The following is a 19,396-nucleotide window of genomic DNA, read 5'->3' on the forward strand; positions in this document are numbered from 1 at the left end:
CTCTCCTGTACTCTCCGTAGCACACCAGAGAGGCTGGCGCAGTAGGAGGACTGGACCCAGTTTCTTCTCATAAAGTGCTAAGAACCAACCCTCGTTGTTTGTTATCATACCGCAGATTAAGTTTTATCAAGCTGTGGGATGTTACCTTGCTTTTTAAGGGGACACATATCGGGTGTCTGTATCAAAACCAAGCGGAGGTCAAAACCTGCCATGTGTCCGAGCCTGGCACCGTTCGTACCGGGGACACGCCACGGCCACTCCGCCACCCGAGGCCACGTTTGCGGGGCACCGAGACCCTCCCGGGTGCCGTGAAGGCTGAAAGGGATTGAAGGGCGGGGAGCCCTGAGACGCCTCCACCACTCCCGGGTCTCCGTCCTGGCACCTTCCCGGAGCATCGCAGCCTTTTCCCGGCAAGCCGGAGGCTGGGGCTCCCCCTCCGCCGCCGCCGGGAAGCCGCGGGGGCGGGCGGGCGCGACCCTCCCCGCGCTGGGCGCTCCCCGGGGAGGAGCCGGCCGGGTCGCACCGGGCCCGCTCGCCAAGTCCGGCTCCGAGCAGCCAAACCCAGCCCCCTGGGTTCGGGGTGGGCGGGGAGGGACGGCCGGCCGGGCGCCTCTCCTGCCGGGAGCGGGAGGACGGGCGAAACTTTCCTCCCCGGCGGCGGCGGCGGCGGTGAGGCACCAGCAGCCGCCGAGGCGAGCGCCGCCAGCATGGGCCCCGACACGCTGCCGCTCGGCACCTACGGCGGGGCGGCCGCCGCCGTGCTGCTGCTGTGGGCCGTGTGCGTGCTCTGCAGGAGGAGAAGGTACCGGGGCGGGGGGCGGCATTCCTGCACGGCCGGGCCGGGGGAGCGGGGCTGCCGCCGCCGCCGGGGCCGAGGGAGAGCCGGGGGGGCGCGGCGGGAGGCGGCGGAGCCTCCTCGCCTGACCTCGGACGGGGGCGGCCGCTGGCACGTGGGATTCTGGTCTCGCCTCCCGGGGACGCGTGGAGTCCCGTGCTCCGAGAGGAGCTGTGCACGTAGCACATCCCCGGGCAGCTCGGCATGTGTGAGCGTACGCGACGCTGAGGCTGGCTGCGAGCCTGCTGCCCCGTGCAGCAGCAGGGAGCCGGGGCGCGGGCGGCAGCTGTCCCGCCGAGCCCCCGCTGCCCCTGCCCTACCTGCAGCCGCCGCTGCCGCATCGGGGTTGCGACATCGGCCCTCGCTGCCCTGCTCTCCGTGCCGAGTAGCTTGGGTCATAGGCGTTCTAGTGACTTCTGTTAGTGTTCCTCATGCTGTTTGCCTTTAAAGTGTACAATCTATATAAACTCAAAGAAGGTACACACGTGTTCGGAGACATTTCAAGAAGAACATGCAGGGTTTTTGAGGCATTATCTGGAACTACGCTTTCTATATACCTGTTACTTTGTATACTGACATTTTCCCAAGTAGTTTTCACTTGATGAAATGAAATGCTTGGCCACGTGAAGCCAATACTCGATGCTCTTCAGTTTCTCTTCTGCAACTGATGAACAAATGTGTGTAAAGGCTGACGGAGGAGGAGTGAAGAAGGGGAGGGATCAGTATTCACTGGATTGTTTGCTTATTTTTAATTCATAAAATGAGATGCATAGAAAATAATAGATGTAATTCTGAATAGTAAACTGTTTCTATTCCTAGTAACTGTAAGTTATTTTGGAAGATGTAGACAAGCAACTGCAAAAAATAAATTGCACTACTAGGTTCTAAACAGAGTTAGAAGGGCAGTCTGGCAAATTTTACACCAAAAACCCTAACTTTGGGACCATGTATAGAACAAATTGAAAAACAGTGAAACTTTGTGGTTTGGTCCCAGAAGACATCTGTAAACAGAGTTAGAAGGGCAGTCTGGCAATTTTTAGACCAATAACCCTAACTTTGGGACCATGTATAGAATGAATTGAAAAATGAAAATTGGTGTTTTGGTCCCAGAAGACATCTGTAAACAGAGACAGATTAGTTCCATGGTGTCTGGTTTGTAACCATTATTACGTGTGATTTGACTTAGAGAGCCCAATCCATTCCTTAAGGAGACATCCATCCCAATGTTTGAGTGGGGTCATCCCATAACATAGACTGCTTGACAGAGTTGTCTGTGATGATGCTTCATGCTTCAGCTCAGTTTATGAAGTGGACAGTTGCTGTTCAACAGGTCACTCCTCCTCCTCATCATGCTTCTCTGACCCTCTGTGAGCGTATTCTGGGAATTAAACACATAAAAAACTATTTTTTGGATATGTTTAGTTTACTGCCAGTCTAGTTTGCTGTTCCCTAAAGAACATCAGCACAGAAAACAAAAGGGGAGCAGGAAGGCAAATGGGATTTGGTGTCTTTTTAAGGCTAGAAGATATTATACTGCCTCAGCCATATTATAAATTGTGCCTGTCATTAGTTTAAATTCTAGTGCAATTGTAAAAGAATTTTTGAAAATGGAAACAGGCAAAGCTGTTGCTTGTAAAATTTTCAGCCAGATGTGAGTGGTAGGGAAAAAAGGATCAAAGAACCCATTCTGAATTATTTTTATACCCTTTATGGCTGTAGTGTTTTTCAAGTGCAGTTTAGAGTCTACAGCAGAATGGTTTGTGTCACAACAGTATGATGTTACACAGAAGACCTCACAAGAAGATGTACTGTCTTGTCCCAAAAACCAAACTGCTGTTTGATTAATTAACTGCTTGAAAGCCTGTGCTGTTTCTTAGAGAACTGTACGAAGCACTAGCAAATAATAAAGCAAGCAACTGCAAATAATAAATGGCAAAACCCATCAACCTCTGTGTGGTACAGCCCTCAGCAGAAGGTGCTAGTGTTGAGGTATTGTCCTGCTCCAGTAAAATGTGCAATTAATTCTATTTCTTTCAGCATAAAGAAAGAAAAGAAATTTTGCAGGGTCTGTAGAGGTGCCTAGCAGCAGCCTGCTGATGTTCAACAACCATTTCTGATCTGTGGGAAGAAAAGCCATTCTAAGGGTGCAGTGGAAGATGGGGTTAGAGCTTAGTTCATGCTTCTCAAATTTGGTGGAAGTCTGGGATCTCTCCTTGCTTATCAGACCCTTATCAGTTTATCCATCCCCATGTGTCCTCCACATGGGGAGCGTTGGCAAATTACTCCACAAATAAATGCCAAAGTCAAGGCTATATTCCTGGTCATGGATCATAGCCATTTGGACAGAAGAGCAAACAATGTGGAGCTTGCCTATGCTAGAAGAAATGTTGGTACTTCAGGCATGCATGTGCTCTTATATAAGTTAATATGTTGCCTTAATGTTATGCTTGTAGCAGTGAAAACCCTGTATAAGGAGATTGTTGTTTTTAAGGTACCAAGATAAACTTCACCAGAATGATCAAATTTGACATCTTAACCACAGCCCTGCATGGATTCCATCAAGTTTACCACAGTAGGCAAGTGTGTGTATATATAAATGAAGAGCTTAAGTGAGTAAATAAACACCACTAACTTGCACTTCAGAGAGCTCTGTGTTTGTTTTGCTGGGTGATGCCTCTGTCCTGCTTGACCGAGGTGAAGCACAGCCACCTTTGTGGCTCTTGAGAGTTACACATCAAGGAGCATAATGAGGGTTTGTATATCCTGGAGAAGAGAACTTCCTCAATCCATCACTGATGCTCCTTAAGCAGATGTTACAGGATTTCACTTTTTTGGTATAAGATGCTTCCCCTCTGTTTCCTCTCAGGCTGAGGTGCTCATTACTGGAGCAGAAAAGGTGTTGAATTGACTTAATCTGCTGTTGCTTTTTTCTGTAATGCCATTGATGTAACCTGGCTTTACAAGATTTGAGGGTGAATTCAGTACCAGTTTTCTCAGATAGGGTAGAAAGGAAGAGGAATTTCCTTTTGTATAAATGCTTATCATTTGAGTGCTTGTGGCAATAATAACACAAAGGAAACTAATTGGAGTCTTTGCCAGGTTTTGTATCACAGATGGTGAAGAAACAGAAGTAGAACAAAAGTTTCTGTAATCACAGAAAAAATGAATTTGAGTTAAACTCAATGTCAAATGAGTCTCGGTGCCTTCTGCATGCTAAGAGAGATCTCCCTCTTAGTGGTTAGCGAAGGAAAGCCTATCTAGGCTGTTTGCTGGGGAATGTATTTTCTCTAGAGAGCACTTCCTTTTTGCTGCTGCATGAAAGTATTTCTGCTATGGCAAAAGCTGATGATTTCCTAGGCTGGAGACTGTACAAATTATTCTCTTTTGCCTTTATAAAATGTCTTACCTCAGCCCCAGCTTCATGTGATTTTCTTTTGGTGTTTTCAAACTGTTTTTCCACTAGCTGTGCACAGTCTCATGGAGCAGGAGGTGAGATGTCAGGTGAAGCTGACTCCCATTTGTCTTCCAGCAGTGATGCTGCCCAAGTCAGAGAAGGGCCCTTGAGATCTTCAGGGGCTGTGTCTCCTGCTAACTTACATAGGTGTAGTATTATTCCACTTTTTCTTGCTCAAATTGATGGATATTTTTGGTTGCTAGTGTTCATTGCATGTCCATGACTGAAAATGGTCACAGATTGTAACCAACAATATGTGGGAAAGGCTGGGGTATTCTCTGACTCCCTCCTTGAAGAGCAGATGCTGCAAATTGCTAGGAAGAGGGGACCACAGATTAAAACCACTGCCTTAGAGGAAGAGGACAGTGGAGAGAAGTGGAACAAGAATTGTGTCCCTGTTTATCTATTGAAATTGAATCCTTCTCCTAAGGTTTGCGTCCCAAAGTTTTTCAGATAAAGAAAATACAGTCTGACCCTGGAAAAAGGTTCCTCAACAGAGGTTTATAACTGCTTAGAAAGTTAACACACCTCTGATGTGAGCTGCATCAATGACAGGGTTTGTAAAAGTTACTCCTTTACAATTCTATTGCTTTAAAATGAAAGAAGGTGGATTTACATTATATAATAAGAACAAATTCTTTATGGTGAGGATGATGAGGTACTGGAAGATGTTTCCCAGATTCCTTTACAATTCTATTGTAAAGAAAATGAAAAAAGGTAGATTTACATTATATAATAGGAACAAATTCTTTATGGTGAGGATGATGAGGTACTGGAAGATGTTTCCCAGAGAAGTTGTGGCTGCCCTGTCCCTGGAAGTGTTCCAGGCCTGGTTGGATGGGGCTTTAAATTACCTCATGGCAGGGATTTGGAACTAGATTATCCTTAAGGTCCCTTCTTACCCAAACCATTCCATGATTCTGTAGGTTTGTAGGGCTGGTATTTTAATTATTAGGAATGGTCTTCACAGTCAGGATTGCTCGTGAGGAATGCTATGATACATGGCTCATGTTGTGGGTTTTACTTTACAGCACTATAAGAATTTCTGTGCTGCATTAGATGGGACATGTACCTTCTAATATATTGTTTCTGACCAGTTTCTAATGCATCAGAACATGGTATTAAAAAAATATCCAAACTTATACAGTATAATTGTAGATTGAAGTCAACATAAGAAGAATTGCATGATACATTTCTCAGGAAGGATTTTGCTGTGACCTGAGTTGTGGATTTAAAGCCTTGTGGAAGCAAAGTGTCTTTCATTTTCCCTTTTTTATTCTATATCTTAAAATACCTCTGATCTATACAATTGCATTAATCTAATATACTTTTCCCCAAAATTGCTCTCTTGAACCCAGACAGATATTGTTGAAAAGAATATAGATTTTGTCTTTGCCTTCAAGAACATCTTATCCTTCTCTGTGACAAGCTGTGAGCTTGCTAACAGCTCTCTTACCAAGCGAATTGTAGTTCACAAGATGTCATCAGCCTGTCTTTTTTACCACTTCTGCTAATTTAGGCAATATGTTAAGGTAGTTTTCAGTTGGAGGGAACATCAGGAAGGACAGATAGAAGGATACCAGAAAAATCTGGCCTCTTCCTTCTTACCTTGGCCTTCTGCAGAGGCCTTTTCTCCATTCTACTGATTGGACCTCTAGGGAGTGCACGTGTTTTCATGACCTCCTTTTGTTTACTGTCATTGTCCGCTCTTTCTCCACTCTGAAAAGGACTGAAGACTGAAACTGTTTAAGGCAGAAAAGTAACAGTTCTGTTTCTTAAGTAGCCTTAGGAAACCTTTCTTTCTCACCATCACACTTGGGTTTTCTGTCAACTGTTCACTGCTGTGCCAAGATGTGGTGGAAGCTTATTTCTTTGCTTGCTTCTACTGGTCAGAGCTTAAGTGAAGGTAGAATAAAACGAAGTCGGCAAAACTGTAACCTTCTCAAGGTGTACAAGTCTCCATTCACAGGCTGTTGGTTTTTCTTATGGCTCTAATAGACCTGGAGAGCCATTATATCATGGGTCTTGCACAGCAGTGTGTTTCAAGACAGGTTTTTCTTTTTCTTTATTTTTTTTCTCTTGCTTCTCATCCTTCTGATTTGTAGCGTGTGTGTCATGCACATTTTGAGTTCCACTTCCTACCAATACTTTGAAGATGACATTAAAGATGAGACCTCTTTTAGAAGATAAGGAACCTTCCCAGTGATCTCTGATTTACAGAATTCTTTGCTTAAGGTACACTGCCACCTAGCAACAGTTTCCCTTCCCTCCCAGTTTTCTTGACCTACTTTGTTGGGGGTTGTTCAGCTTTATGGTTTATACCTGGTCTGGCCTTGATCAGCATCCAGAATCCATCAGTAGATGCCATCCTGGTAAATGTATATGTGTGAGAGGTGGAGATATTTTTAGTGGCAGTAAGAACTAGCTAGCTTCTTGTTTCTGACTAAAATACAATAGTTTATACTTTCATGGGGTTTTTTTCCTCCCCATATTTCTGTGAAAAGGGCCTATAATTCCGCCCCCCCCCCCCCCCCCCCCCCCCGCCTTGGCATTATTGATTTTGCTTTCTTCTGTTCTTTATTTCTTGGAGCAAATAAAATTAAAGGGTGAGAGTTAAAGGGAATTGCTTTCCTTTCAGCTCTATTTATTATTCCAGTGCAACATGAAGCATGGAGTGTCCATCTAGAGCACTGTACACAAACACACAGAGCTTACAGAAAGTTCTGAACAATTAACCCTTCTGCTCCTCTTCCAAGCTGATAGTCCCAAAGGTATGAATGAGGACAACCCACATGAATACACAGTGCTTCAAAAATTATATTGATGCTTGCCACTATATTTAGAGGAAGAAAGCAGGGTGGTTGGCAAATCTTAGCTGAAAGGTTACAAATAAAGACTGGTTTGAAGGAAAAGGGGCAAATCTTAATCCTAGTGTCCTCTGACATGAGCTATGAACTACTTCTCCTTTATGCATGGTGGTGAAATTTGCTCCCCAGTGTGTTTAATAACTGGTGATGTAACTAGAGAGCTGCATCATCAGGTGACTGCAGGATTTCCTGGAGTCTTGATCATAAAGCTTCCTGGGGCTTAGCTCCCTCAGGAAGGAGTCACTGGCATGCAGGGACTTCACTAAGTCCCAAGCTTGCAGTCTTGCTTGTGGCTTCCTCCTCAGTTCCCCTGCTGTAAATTGGAGACCAGTGTGGGCTCTTGATTTACAGATAACACAGACAAATGCTTCACTGGGCACTCAGAGAGTTTTCAGAGATGCTGAAGAGTTCTTGCATGGTATAACTGCTCAACATATGCTGAGGAACTGTTGCCTGTCCATCCCTTTCTCCTATATGCTGAAATACAATTTTAGGTATTGTATTTTTGCAATAGTCAGCTAAGTTGTTGGATTGTGCCAGCTGCTCTAGTGTTTTGCTCAGTTATGAGAATTATGGTACCATATAAAATTTTTGTTTGTTTGTTTGTTTTTGGTTTCTTGGGGGTTTTTTTTCTGCTGTGGGTTTTTTTGTTTGTTTGTTTGGTTTTGGTGGGGTTTTTTTGTGTTTTTTTTTGGGTTTTTGTTGTTGGTTTTTTTTGTTTGTTTGTTTGTTTTTTGTTTTCCCCAGTCAAGTGTTTTGATTAAGAAGTTGGGCAGGGCTTGTTCTGATAAAGTAGTATAACTGTTCTTAGCACTCCATCTAGTCACTTATTTAACTTAGTGCATTGTAATGCCAGAGAGTGGGGGAAATACAGAAGCTAAAGGAAACAGCATACGTGCAATGTTAATACACTGTATGAAGTTAAGGAAAATCTCACTGTTAAGTTGGCAGTCTTTTTCTCTTTTATCCAAGTTTTATAGATCTCCTTGGTATTGGAGCCAGACTTGGAACACATTTTCCTGACTTCTAGTTTTGTGCTTTAACTTGCTGCCTTTTCTTTCCAAGACATTTACCATATATGTATGACATTATAGCTGTCTGGTAAACTAACTTTTTCAACCATGAGGCAGTTTCTGAATTCTGATTTCAAACTTCAGTAGTGTTCTTTTTCTTTCCCCATCATTTACTGATCCTTTTACAAGAAGCATGTAGGATTTTAGGCTAATATCCATTTGCATGCCGTCTGGGTGAATTTTGGCTGACTGAGAGTCCCATAAAACAAAAGTTTCCTCTTTACAAACCACATGGATCTTGGCTGTAGATATTCAGTCCCTTTCTCCACAAACTGTTTTTAATGGTGCCAGATTCTTCTGTTTCTTCTCCTTGTTTGGCACATGTCAGGAAAAAAAAATCTTGGCTCTTGTATAGAACATATCTTGTTTCCTCTTAACTGCTCGTACTTTCTATTCGTAATTCAAATCAGCACAAAAATGCTATGGTTGTGCTTCTCATGATTTAATCTTGTAGTTTCCTAAGCAATATTCCAATTCTCTTAAAAAAATAATGCTCTCTCATACCGTAGGCCCAGTAGTAGGAGATTCTAGTCAAATGCAATGAATGTGTACCTGTTGATTTTGGAGAATATGCATGGAGTCCTGGCAAAGTGGCCTGTTCAGAAGGCACGTGAAGAAAGAACAGATGAGCAAAATTAAGCTAAAATGGGTGTTACAGGAGTACCCTCTCCACCATCCATCCAGTTTCCCCTTTCTGACACTGCAGTGAAAACCTGGACTGCAACACTGCCCTTTGTAGACTAATGTCCATAGTGGGTGGTTGAAGAAGTGTCTCCTTCCTTGCCCATGGCAGCCCAGGGATCTGTCAGAGAGCCTGTGTGTGTTTGCCACAAGCTACTCATTTTCCTTGCTGACAGCCTTTCTGTGCACCCTTTGAGCTCTTGTATGAGTCAATGTGCTTCTGATGGCTAAGGCAGACTGCAGTGCTGTGGTTGTGCTGTGGTTTGTTGTGACTGATTTATTGTGATTCCCCCAAAAAGTCAGCAAACTGCTTAGTAGCCTGCTCTTTTCTTACCCATTGCCGTGCTTCTCATAAGATTGTTCCCCAGATTTCTCCTGAGTGGCCATTACAAATTTTTAAGTAACTTGCCTTGTCTAAAATGATTTGGACAAAATTAGAAATTTTTCAATGATATGTTGAAAAAACGATGATAGAAAATTGCCACACTTCTTTACTTTTTGAAGTGATAAAGTATTTTTTAAAAAATACAGTCTAATTTCAGCCTGGTGTGAGAATGCAGAAGTTTTGCAATTATTAACTCTGGCAGCCCTGTTTATTTAAAAAAATGAAAACCCAAAACCAACCCAAATATTCCTTAACATGAGAAAACTATTGCTGTTAAAACAGAGTGGGCAGAACTGATGAAGTCAGTTTTTCAGTCTTTTTGTACTCTTTCTTTCCTTTTGTTTTCATGCCAGCAAGAGAGTGGGTCTGCCCCTTTGTCATGCTGTGCTACTGTAGTCTGTGAAGGCTTCAGAGGGATGGTCTCCAGCTTTCTGAAGAGACCCCAAGGAAAAACAAAAAATACATTTAGAAACTCCCATTTAATCAGGTTAACAAAAGCAGGATGCTTAGGAAAGAAGGACAATTGCTACTATCTCCTCAGAGAGAATTTGACTGACCTCCATGGCTGGTCTACACACCTGACGCTACAGTAGAGTTTGGTCATCATCCCTAGCTGGAAAGTGCTGCTCTGTGTTTTCTTCAGTGCTGGCATGGTTTTTCAGGTTACAATAGCTTGTCTTCAGGGCTTCTGGTGTGAGATAGATCATAGCCATATTAATTCTCTCCAGCTGGTTTTCCAGCATGAGAAGCGTTGGTAGTCACATTTGGGAAGCTTCTCTAAAAATAACTCAAAGAGTGGATTGATGGCAAAGCATAATTTTTTCCTTCAATTGTTCAGGAACTGATCTGAAATATCAATATCTACTTAGCTCATACTTCATTAAGACAGAAAAATGTCCATGGAAGATGTACTTTTGTTTTCGTAGGTACCAGTATTTGTAAGTTACTTCCAAGTGCATTATGTGTTTCCTCCATGTCCCTCTCAAAGACTTCTGTTACTCTATTAGAGCAGATTTTTTTAATGTTTTTAAAAGCTTTTAAGATGACTAGGTTAATTTCAGCATAACCATTTTGCTTAAATAGCAAATTTCCTAGACCTACAGCTGAGGGTGAGGCATGTTGCCAGAGCCCGCGCTGCAGCATTCATCTTCCATTCCTGTTTAAAAAGCAGCAGCTGTGTAGCTGTACCAGAAGTGAAAATGTCTCAGTTCAGGAGTCATCCAAGAATCAATTGTAAAACATGATGAACCCACTGAATTAATATTTAGGAGGAAAAATGAAAGTACTGTGAGAGCTGGCTTGTATGTGGTGCTCCTTTTAACCTTAAATACATGCCTGAAAGATTCTGGGTGAACAGCAGTAGGACTTATATGTGTGTATCTGATGATGAAATGGAGCCCATAGTGCATGACTACACAAAAGATGTTCAGGCCTCTCAGGGACAGTTGCCATCACAGTGTCTGTGACTGATGGTGATTCATTTCTACGTCCTGGAACAAGGGCAGCAAGGGGTCAGAGCCTGGGCTCCTTCTGAGGACCAGATGAGAGAAACTTGGACTTTGTCTCCTAGCAGCTTGCACGTAATATCCTTTAAAGCCAGGTTAAATTATTTGTCACTGTTCAGGTGCGACGCAGAATTGTTCACAGCAGGACTGGAGAGGTTCCTCCTGTATGTTTCCCAAGCTCAGTGGCTTGGGAAACAGCTGCTTGCGCAGTGTCTGCTTTTGTGATTGAACAGATAGCTCAATTTCTGGCATTGCTGCTTTAAGAGACAAAAATTATAATCAAGCTTCAAAGAAATCTTGCATATGTGAATGAGTCAGAATTATTTTTTCCTCTATAAGCTCTTTAGTTTCTTGCATCTTTATGTAGTGAAAACACTGCTAGATCCTACTTGATATTACCACCTTATGAGTGAAGGGACTTTTTTCACAACCTTTGGACTTCCTTACATAGAACCACATCAGCTATAATAAATTCAGAGCCTTAAAAACCTGTTGTTATGAAGACTTTAAAATAAAACTGTGCAGGCTGTGTCTGTTCAGTGGTAAGAAGCTAAAATAAGACAATGCTGAGATCTGTTGGGCTCAAAAGAAAGTTCAGGTTTCCTGCTTTCGTGATCTCCATTCCAGAAGGAAAGCTTTGTGTTTCTAACTTGGAAACTCAAGTCTAATAAAGCACAGTTATTGTGACCCATCCAGTCTTACTTCCCACATAATCTAGTCCTTTGCAATGTCTCCTGCATTTGCTATATTAAATTGTGTTTGAACACTACTGTGCATGGAAAGATGTCCTGCCTTTGGTTTATTTTTTACTTTAAGGGATGTTCTTACCATTCTGTTTTCACTTTTAGAAAAGAGGGTGGGTTCACTCTCTTTAGTGGATGTATATAACCTTTGAAACATTGAAAAGATTTAAGCAAAAGTTATGAAAAATGTCCTGAGATGTCATCCAGTACAAACAAACACTTGTTCTCCTGTTCAAAGTATTAAATACTGCTGTTGCAAATAAATGCCTGCTTAAAGACAGGTATATATTTAAAGGCGTGGGCAAGTTAATCTGACACATCTTTGCTTGTGTCTCAATGGCTATTTAGTGGGGACTGAAGCAACTTGCTTTTTATGCTTTCTCCTCCACTGCCAAGAATGTTTGGGTGGACCAATTTATGTGTGCTGCCTGCTGCTGCTCTGTAGTCTCTGCATTGCATGCTTGCTTCATTGTTCTGGGAAAAAGATCAGCCAGTTCTTTTAACGAAGACTGTAAAGCAAGAGATAATTCAAATGGGACTGATGAACCAGTGCTTCATTTTTTTGCTTAGACATAAAGAAAATCTTGTTTGTTTTGTTTTGCACACTATTTCAGCATATTTTGTTATTAATAATATCTCTGAGACTATTGTTTAGGAGTGAGGCCTATGTGTTATCTCATACCTCGAAATTGTGTTGCAGCAGTTCCAGATGCACTGTTCTCAAATGCACTGTAGAAATGTGAGGTATAAAACTGTTTAAACTGTAGTGATACAGTTGGTTTCATCAAAATGAAAGCCCAGGAAGATTTTTCTTGTAATTGTTTTTAGCACAAGTATTATTTGCTGATTTGGAACATCAGATAGTTTCTGTTATTAGACCATGTGAAAAAATCCTTCCATATGTGCATATGGTTGCAACTTTTTAGGTAATTGGTGATGTTGGAAATGTCCTACAGAGATACAGTTTTGATCCCTTGGTCATTGTATTGAAGACTGCACACCTGGCTCAGTGCTCAGTGAATGACTGTGGTGGTGGAGGTGACTGGAAGATGGAAATCCCCATGGGTGCTGTGATGGTGGTGAATTCTGAATGCCTTAGGATTCCCACATGTGCAGGGCATTTTCATCCCCACAGCTTTTGTTCAGTGGTCAGGATCCAAGGCTCTGGGTGACAACATCCCTGCTGTTGCTACATGTGACCATTTGTGCCTCTGGCATCCTACTTAGTCCCAGGTACAGTGATCATTTATAGCTAAACCTTTAGCCCTGCTGTGTCAGATCCTCCTTTTTACTTTTTGTGGCAAATATCAACCTCTGTCATCCTATTTAGTCCCAGATACTTTAGTGATCAGTTACAGCTGCACCTTCAGCCCTGCTGTGTCAGATCCTCCTTTTTACTTTTTGTGGCAAATATCAAATCATCTCCTTAAAGGCAGCAGGGTGCTGGAAAGTCTCTCCTGCTCATGGCAGTCTGTAGATTTCTTAAGGTTGTGGAATGGGTAGATTAGTTAATTGCCTGCTGAAGTATGAATTATACTGCAAGTCAGCATGGAGTAACATCAAATCATAGAACCATAGGTTGGTTTGGGTTGGAACGGGCCTTAAAGATGATCTATTCCAACTCCCCTGTCATGGACAGGGATGCCTTTCACTAGATTGGGTTGTTCAAAGCCCCATCCAGCCTAGCTTTGAACACTTCCAGGGATGGGCATCTTGCCCATCCTTGGGCAGTCTGTTTCAGTGGACATCTTTCATTTTCTAGAGTTGGGTTGGTCAAAGCAGCCTCAATAAATAAGAGTTTGCATGCTAAATTTCTCAGAACTGCTCCGTTCAGGAGGAAGCAGCCAGCACATTTGGATTGCATCATACATGTAAGGTTCTTAGGCTCTTTTGCAATCTTTTCGTAATGATTACAACCTGACTGCAGAGTTTGGCTGCTGTGTAGCACTGGATTTATGTCACTAAAGGATAAAGTCTGTATTTCTCACTCCTCACTTTTTCAGCAGGTTTTATGTTTTTTATCACCCATTTTGTTCTGCTAGATATTTGAGTACTTTTTTTGGTCTGACCTCTCAGTTCACTTTTTTTACTGTCCACAAAATTCATTGTGCTCTTTAGTAATTGTCTTCATGAATTCTTATTGCTATGCTCAGAGGGTAAGCTAGGCTAATGAGACCCCTTTTTTTCTCATTTGAGTGAGTTTTGCTAATTGCTTTTATCACACTGGAACCTGTAAGGGGATTTTCTGTGTACAAAATGACAACAAAAAAATGAAGCACTTTTGTTGGTAAGTCACCTGGCAATTCCTCATGGATCCTCAACGTAGCTGTCAGCTAACATGAGTGACTCCTTAACGCCCAGTGCCTCTAATTGCCCTTTATTTCCTCTCTGTTTTCCTTGTGTGGGATTTCTCAGTTGATGGGATGAAACTTGAAAGCAGGTTGTGATGTAGTGCATCTCTAGTCAGCAGTAGAAAGAATAAAAGAATGAAATTAGGATGGTCAACATGCATCAGGAAGACATTTCTTCCAGCCTCCTGCCCTGTCCTGTGGTTGTAGCTGATCCCTTGCCATCCCACTTCATAAGTTGTATTGTTACGTTCATAACAGCTCAGCTCATACCAGGACCCTGTCACTAAGGGTGCAGACCTAAGGGGGTGAGGGCTTCAACACTTACCCTTTTCAAAGGCTCTGTGCTCTCCCAGTTATCAATTTGTCTCCATCTCTTTCCCCAAGTCTTGCTTACTGTAGTGAACATCACCCTTAGCACTCATCTACCCCAGAATTGTATAGTTATTTTCAGCATGAGGCTAGCATAAGGTTTTGTGAAATTCCTAAGAAAGTATAATTGAATGAATTTCAAGCCCCAGAAATGAGATGGCAGCTATTAGTTTCTATTAGTATCTAAAAGGTGACAGCCTCCTTGAGTCTTGGGTTTACCTGTGTTCTAGATTTTGAAGAAAATTTACATTGAACCTAATAGAGTTTATTAACCAATAATTTAAATTATTGATGTTTACAAAGTTCACTAGGTTTATGTTAAATCAAGATATATTGGGAATTTTTTTGTCTTGCTTGAAGTTTTCCCCTTGAGCTCTACTGCAGTCCTTTATTATCTTTGACTTTGTCAAGAATAGCTTGAAAGCTCCTTGCCTTTTCTGCCATACCTGCCTTCTGCAGGACTCCTTGCAGGAAGGGATTAGAGCCATTGCTATTCTCTTCATTTATATAATTCTGTCATTGCCTTGACATCAGCGTAATCTTCTTGACTGGCTGATCAAACTGATTTTCAACAGTTTTAGACAGAGTAAAAAATTAGTGCATTTAGGTCTTCCTTGATTTTTCTGGCAGTTTTTTCTGTCATTCAGACTGGCAGTTTTTTCTTTATCTCAAGTCCCTTTTGTTTTTTTCTGTGCTTATATTCCTTCTTATAAAATGTCTGCTACAGCTGGAATTTTCTAACTTTTAGATCTTTAATTCTTCTAATCTTATGTCAAAGCAGTTAACAAGTGATAACAGACCCTTATCAGACTTTGTATTATTTCAGCATTCAACCTGAATTTTTTGCCTTACTTTAGACATTTGAGATTTTCCACAAATTTTGATAAACCCGGGATTTTATTTTAGATTTTTACTCACATCATAAAGCTTTGATGATAGCTGCCTCTTAATCATACAGCCAAATGAAATCTCTTCTGTAAGTGGTGTGTGTAGATTTAGCCTTTTTGTGGTTCATAGCCCATCAATAACAACTGAAATACTATTGCAGGAAGAAAATCTGTTCAAAATCACAGCAAACACTGCTGCTGTGGGCTTCAGAAAAGGGAGAAATGCTCTGGTTTGCAGTCCTGTTTCTACTGTGAAACGGCTTTGGATTTTGTTACAGAGGAAAGGTTTGCATTTTTACTTTGCAGGATGAAAATACACAGTAGTTAAGGGTGCCTTTGGGATAACTGCAGACTCTGGATCTCTCAGTGGCATGTTAAAGACCAGCAAATATCTTCCAGCCTGGCTGCATTAGATGGTTTGTGGCTTGTCCTCCCCACCACGGCTGTGCCTGCAGAAGCCCTCTGGCAGTGGCAGTAGAACCTGGGCATAGAGGGGGCTGCCGTGGTAGCTCTCTCTGGGTGAGCAGCCACCTTTGCGTGTCTGTTTGGGACATGTTTTCTCACATGGAATTTACTGATGATAAGGGCAGACCAGGTATGCAGGAAGCAGTGGAAACCTTAATGCTAAAGGCATGGAGCCTGACCATGCACAAGTTCTTTGCTTTTGCTGGACTTCAACAGAGCAGGTATACAGGAAGCCTTAATGGTGGAAACCTTAATGCTAAAGACATGGAGCCTGACCATGCACAAGTTCTTTGCTTTTGCTGGACTTCACCATCTCACCATACTTACACTTGGTGACTTACCTCACCATGTAGAGGATAATACTTGGCAAGTTTAGTTTGGTTTCATAAAAGTCCCCTTGCGTTCTGATTTACTGAATTGATGAAGTGATGGATCTTTATAAGTCTTAGAATAGTTCTGGTTTTAGTGGGGCTTGAGCTTCTAAGTGGAGCAGAAGCTCAAGTTTTTTGACATATCGTCCCCTTGCATTCTGATTTATTGAATTGAAGTGAGGGATCTCTATAAGTCTTAGAATAGTTCTGGTTTTAGTGGGGCTTGAGCTTCTAAGTGGAGCAGAAGCTCAAGTTTTTTGACATATCAGCACTTTCATGCTGAGCCAAATGTGAATTTCTGAGATCGTACAGCAGTATTTCCTCTCCTTAGTGGTACTAATTTCTGGGGGGGAAATGTGGTTCTAATGTTATGCTTTGAACAGAATTTCAAAGTTCATTGAGGATGAGACCACTTCTTGTTGGTAACTGAGGTTACTTAAAAATACTTTCACTTCCATCTACATACCCATGCAGGATGATAGCTTTCAGGACTGGGGCTGGTTCTAGGTTTTCTTTTACATGCAACACCACTTATGGATTGCAGGGAATTGTAATGGCCACATGGCCCTGATCACAAGGCAACCTCTTTTCTCACTCCCAAAAATGTGAAGCAGTGACATTTCTCACACTCCCTCCTGGGGCTGTAATGCTGTCAGCTACCTGTGGCTAGACAGAGTTGGCACTTCTGCTAAACCCACACCTTATTTTTCTTTCCATGAGCTGGCACGCTTGTGCTTAACCACACTGGCTAATGAGTCTGATCTGGTGTTTCGCAGTGGGATACTAACTTTTTAAAAGCAATCTGAAGCTTGTTCCTCTTTCATTAAACATATGAGGAGGTGTAATTCTGTTGACTTACACAGAACAAAAGTACTCTCTTTGAGTTATTGAGAAGGCTGAAGTCTTTAGAGTCTTTTTGCAATTGTAAAGAATAAGATGTACCGTCAATAACTTCTGTCTTCCAGCTGTGAATTGATCAGATGTGAATTTTCTCTAATCATGATGATGAAACTAATAACATAGTCGCTAAATGTCACAAAGTGGCTTTTGACCCACAAAGTTTTTCTGATATTATAGTTATAGCTTTTTGTTTTGTTTTGTTTTGTTTTTGTTGGGTTTTTTGTTTTGTTTTGTTTTGTTTTGGGCATCTAGAAACTAAGATAGAACTTCAACAAAATCCATCCTGAGTCTGAGAGCTTCCCAGGAGAAGTTCTTCATGTAGCTTCCAGCTGAACGGATTGTTACTATCAAATTTTTAAGAATTTCTTGTGGTCACTTTAGTACAATATAGTTCCTTTTAGTATGAACAAAAGTCTGTGGGTAGTAAAAATAATGGGCTTTTGCTATTGTGAAATGTGCCTGTGTTTCTGTGCACGTCTTTCCACAGAAACCAGCAGTGAGGGGAGAAGGAAGGTAGGGTGACGGGAATCCCAGCGTACTCATGGGGTGAGTCACAGGACCCAGTCAGTGTCTGAGAAGCAATCTTTGTCCTGTTCTGCAGACAGAGTCACATGGGGCTTAATTATTAATTTTTATTTTTTTTCAAAAGAAAGAGCACTTGCCTAATCTGTGATCAGATTCATGCCATTCCAATAATGAAGAGTGTGAGTGTTCTGCTCTGTTTTTCCTTACCATCAGGAGTATCACTTCTCCTAAACCCGATGTTCAATCCTTAAATAGCAGTTTCTACTTCAAATTTAAAATCATTCCTTTTTTGGGTGTTTTTTCCTAAAATTATGAGAATTAAAATAAATGGGAAGACAACTCCAGGGTAAAATGTGAAAGGTGTATGGTAGGTATTTTTATTGGGGTAGAATAGGTGGTAAAGCTTTTGGAAACAAAGAGAGCTCATGGGAAGAGAATGAAAACACCTACTCTCTTTTGGCTACTATCAGACTCAAACATTGCTGCAGTCTTAGCTTGCTAATTAACCACAACTGGTACATTATGGATGCTTGTACATAAGCAGTTTTCCTTTAACTCTGGTTTAACTCCTGAAGATACTATTTTAGGTGCTTATTTTTATCTAAGTTTTGCATTTATTTACCTGTACTATTTGGTGTCAAATATATTGATAAAAGCTTCATGGGGTATATCTTTTATAAAGTATTAAAACATAGGTCTTGTCAGCCTACAGCTTTATGACAATGACTTTTAAAAGGAAAAGATATCTTCTGCTTTTTTCCATAAAATTGATTTCCATTGCTTGCTATTTTCTTTAGTGTCAATTACCATTTGTTATCAATTCAGGCACTTGGAGATCTTGGAACTGAAAGCGCAGTACAACTTCTCTAAAGTGAGTTTGTTTCATAGAAATGTGTTGAAATGTATGTGTTTTCAGAGTTCACTTACGCTATTCTGAGCTTGCATTTTTCTCTTTTATTTTTTTTTTTGTTAAACCACAAAGCTTGTTAGGCAACCAAACTGTAACCAATGGCAAAATTTAGTTCATTATTGCACTGTCATATAGCGCTGTCAGATACTTTAACCTCTTTTTACAGGCTGATTAGTCAAGAGTTCAGTGAGTAGTTACTTCATCCACACTTGGGATTCCACACTTTGTGTCACCTGCCGTGTTTCTCAGCTTTGTTGTGAGAGCACCTGACATACACATCTCCCTAGAATGTGTAGCTAGTTCCTCACCCTTGTGCTAATGCTAGAGATGCTGTGAGGATCCAGTCTATATAATAGTCCTTCGCACTTTTTTTGGGCTGATGGACTTTGCAGGCTTGATTGAAGTTGGCCATTTACAGCAGAGATTTGGTGTATGCTGGGTGTATCTCACAGAGCAAGGAGCGCCTCTGTTGCTCAGCAGGGAGCATCCTGTTGTATAAGGAGGTTTTAAAATTTTTTTCCAAAAAAAGTAATTAGAAACTTACCGGGGGAAACTTTTGTACAAGATAGGATGGCTTGGATTTTCTCATGGATGAAAAGTAATGGCTCTCTCATAAGCAGGAGTAACAGAAGAAGGTTGATACAGTATTAAGAATATAGTAATTTCATCTTGTCTTATTAAAAGTGATGACTGCAACAATAATTTATACTTTTTTAATCAGGAAAGAATATGGAATAAAGACCTTCAGGCAACTTGTTTGTAATTCCCCTAAATGTACTCTGCCTCACATAAAATTACTGCAAGAAGTTGATAAGTCTTTTTTGCTCTGCAAAATGAAAATGAAAATTGCTTTCCATTTTTTCAACCTGGATCTTCTGCCAGATTTGTTATGTTGGGAACATGATGTGGTGAAAAAGGCATCTGTAACCTCAGGCTCTCAAGAAAAGGCCCATGTTTTATACATTATTCTCTTCTCTTCGATGGATACCTTCTAGGAAATGTCTTTGTTAGTTGTTCTTTTTTTCCAGTACAGAAATACTGCTTCAACATGTTCTGTGCTGAAATGTCAGCGTTG

General features: G+C 41.5%; 1 protein-coding gene across 3 annotated transcripts in view; it reads left to right on the forward strand.

Annotated features, from left to right (window-relative positions):
- The first annotated feature begins 570 nt into the window (after nt 1-570).
- LOC120499299 (cytochrome P450 7B1) overlaps nt 571-19,396 on the forward strand; it is a 125,372-nt gene continuing 106,546 nt past the window's right edge. Inside the window, exon 1 of one of the 3 annotated variants that reach the window (XM_039702962.1) lies at nt 571-802. In XM_039702962.1, coding sequence (XP_039558896.1) covers nt 708-802 — 95 coding nt within the window. In that variant the 5' untranslated portion in view covers nt 571-707. The remainder of the gene's footprint in view (nt 803-19,396) is intronic. The other 2 variants (XM_039702963.1, XM_039702964.1) reach the window with 2 other exon arrangements.

This window comes from Passer montanus, unplaced genomic scaffold (assembly GCF_014805655.1).
Source record: "Passer montanus isolate IOZ18808 unplaced genomic scaffold, ASM1480565v1 scaffold16, whole genome shotgun sequence".
NCBI lineage: Eukaryota > Metazoa > Chordata > Aves > Passeriformes > Passeridae > Passer > Passer montanus.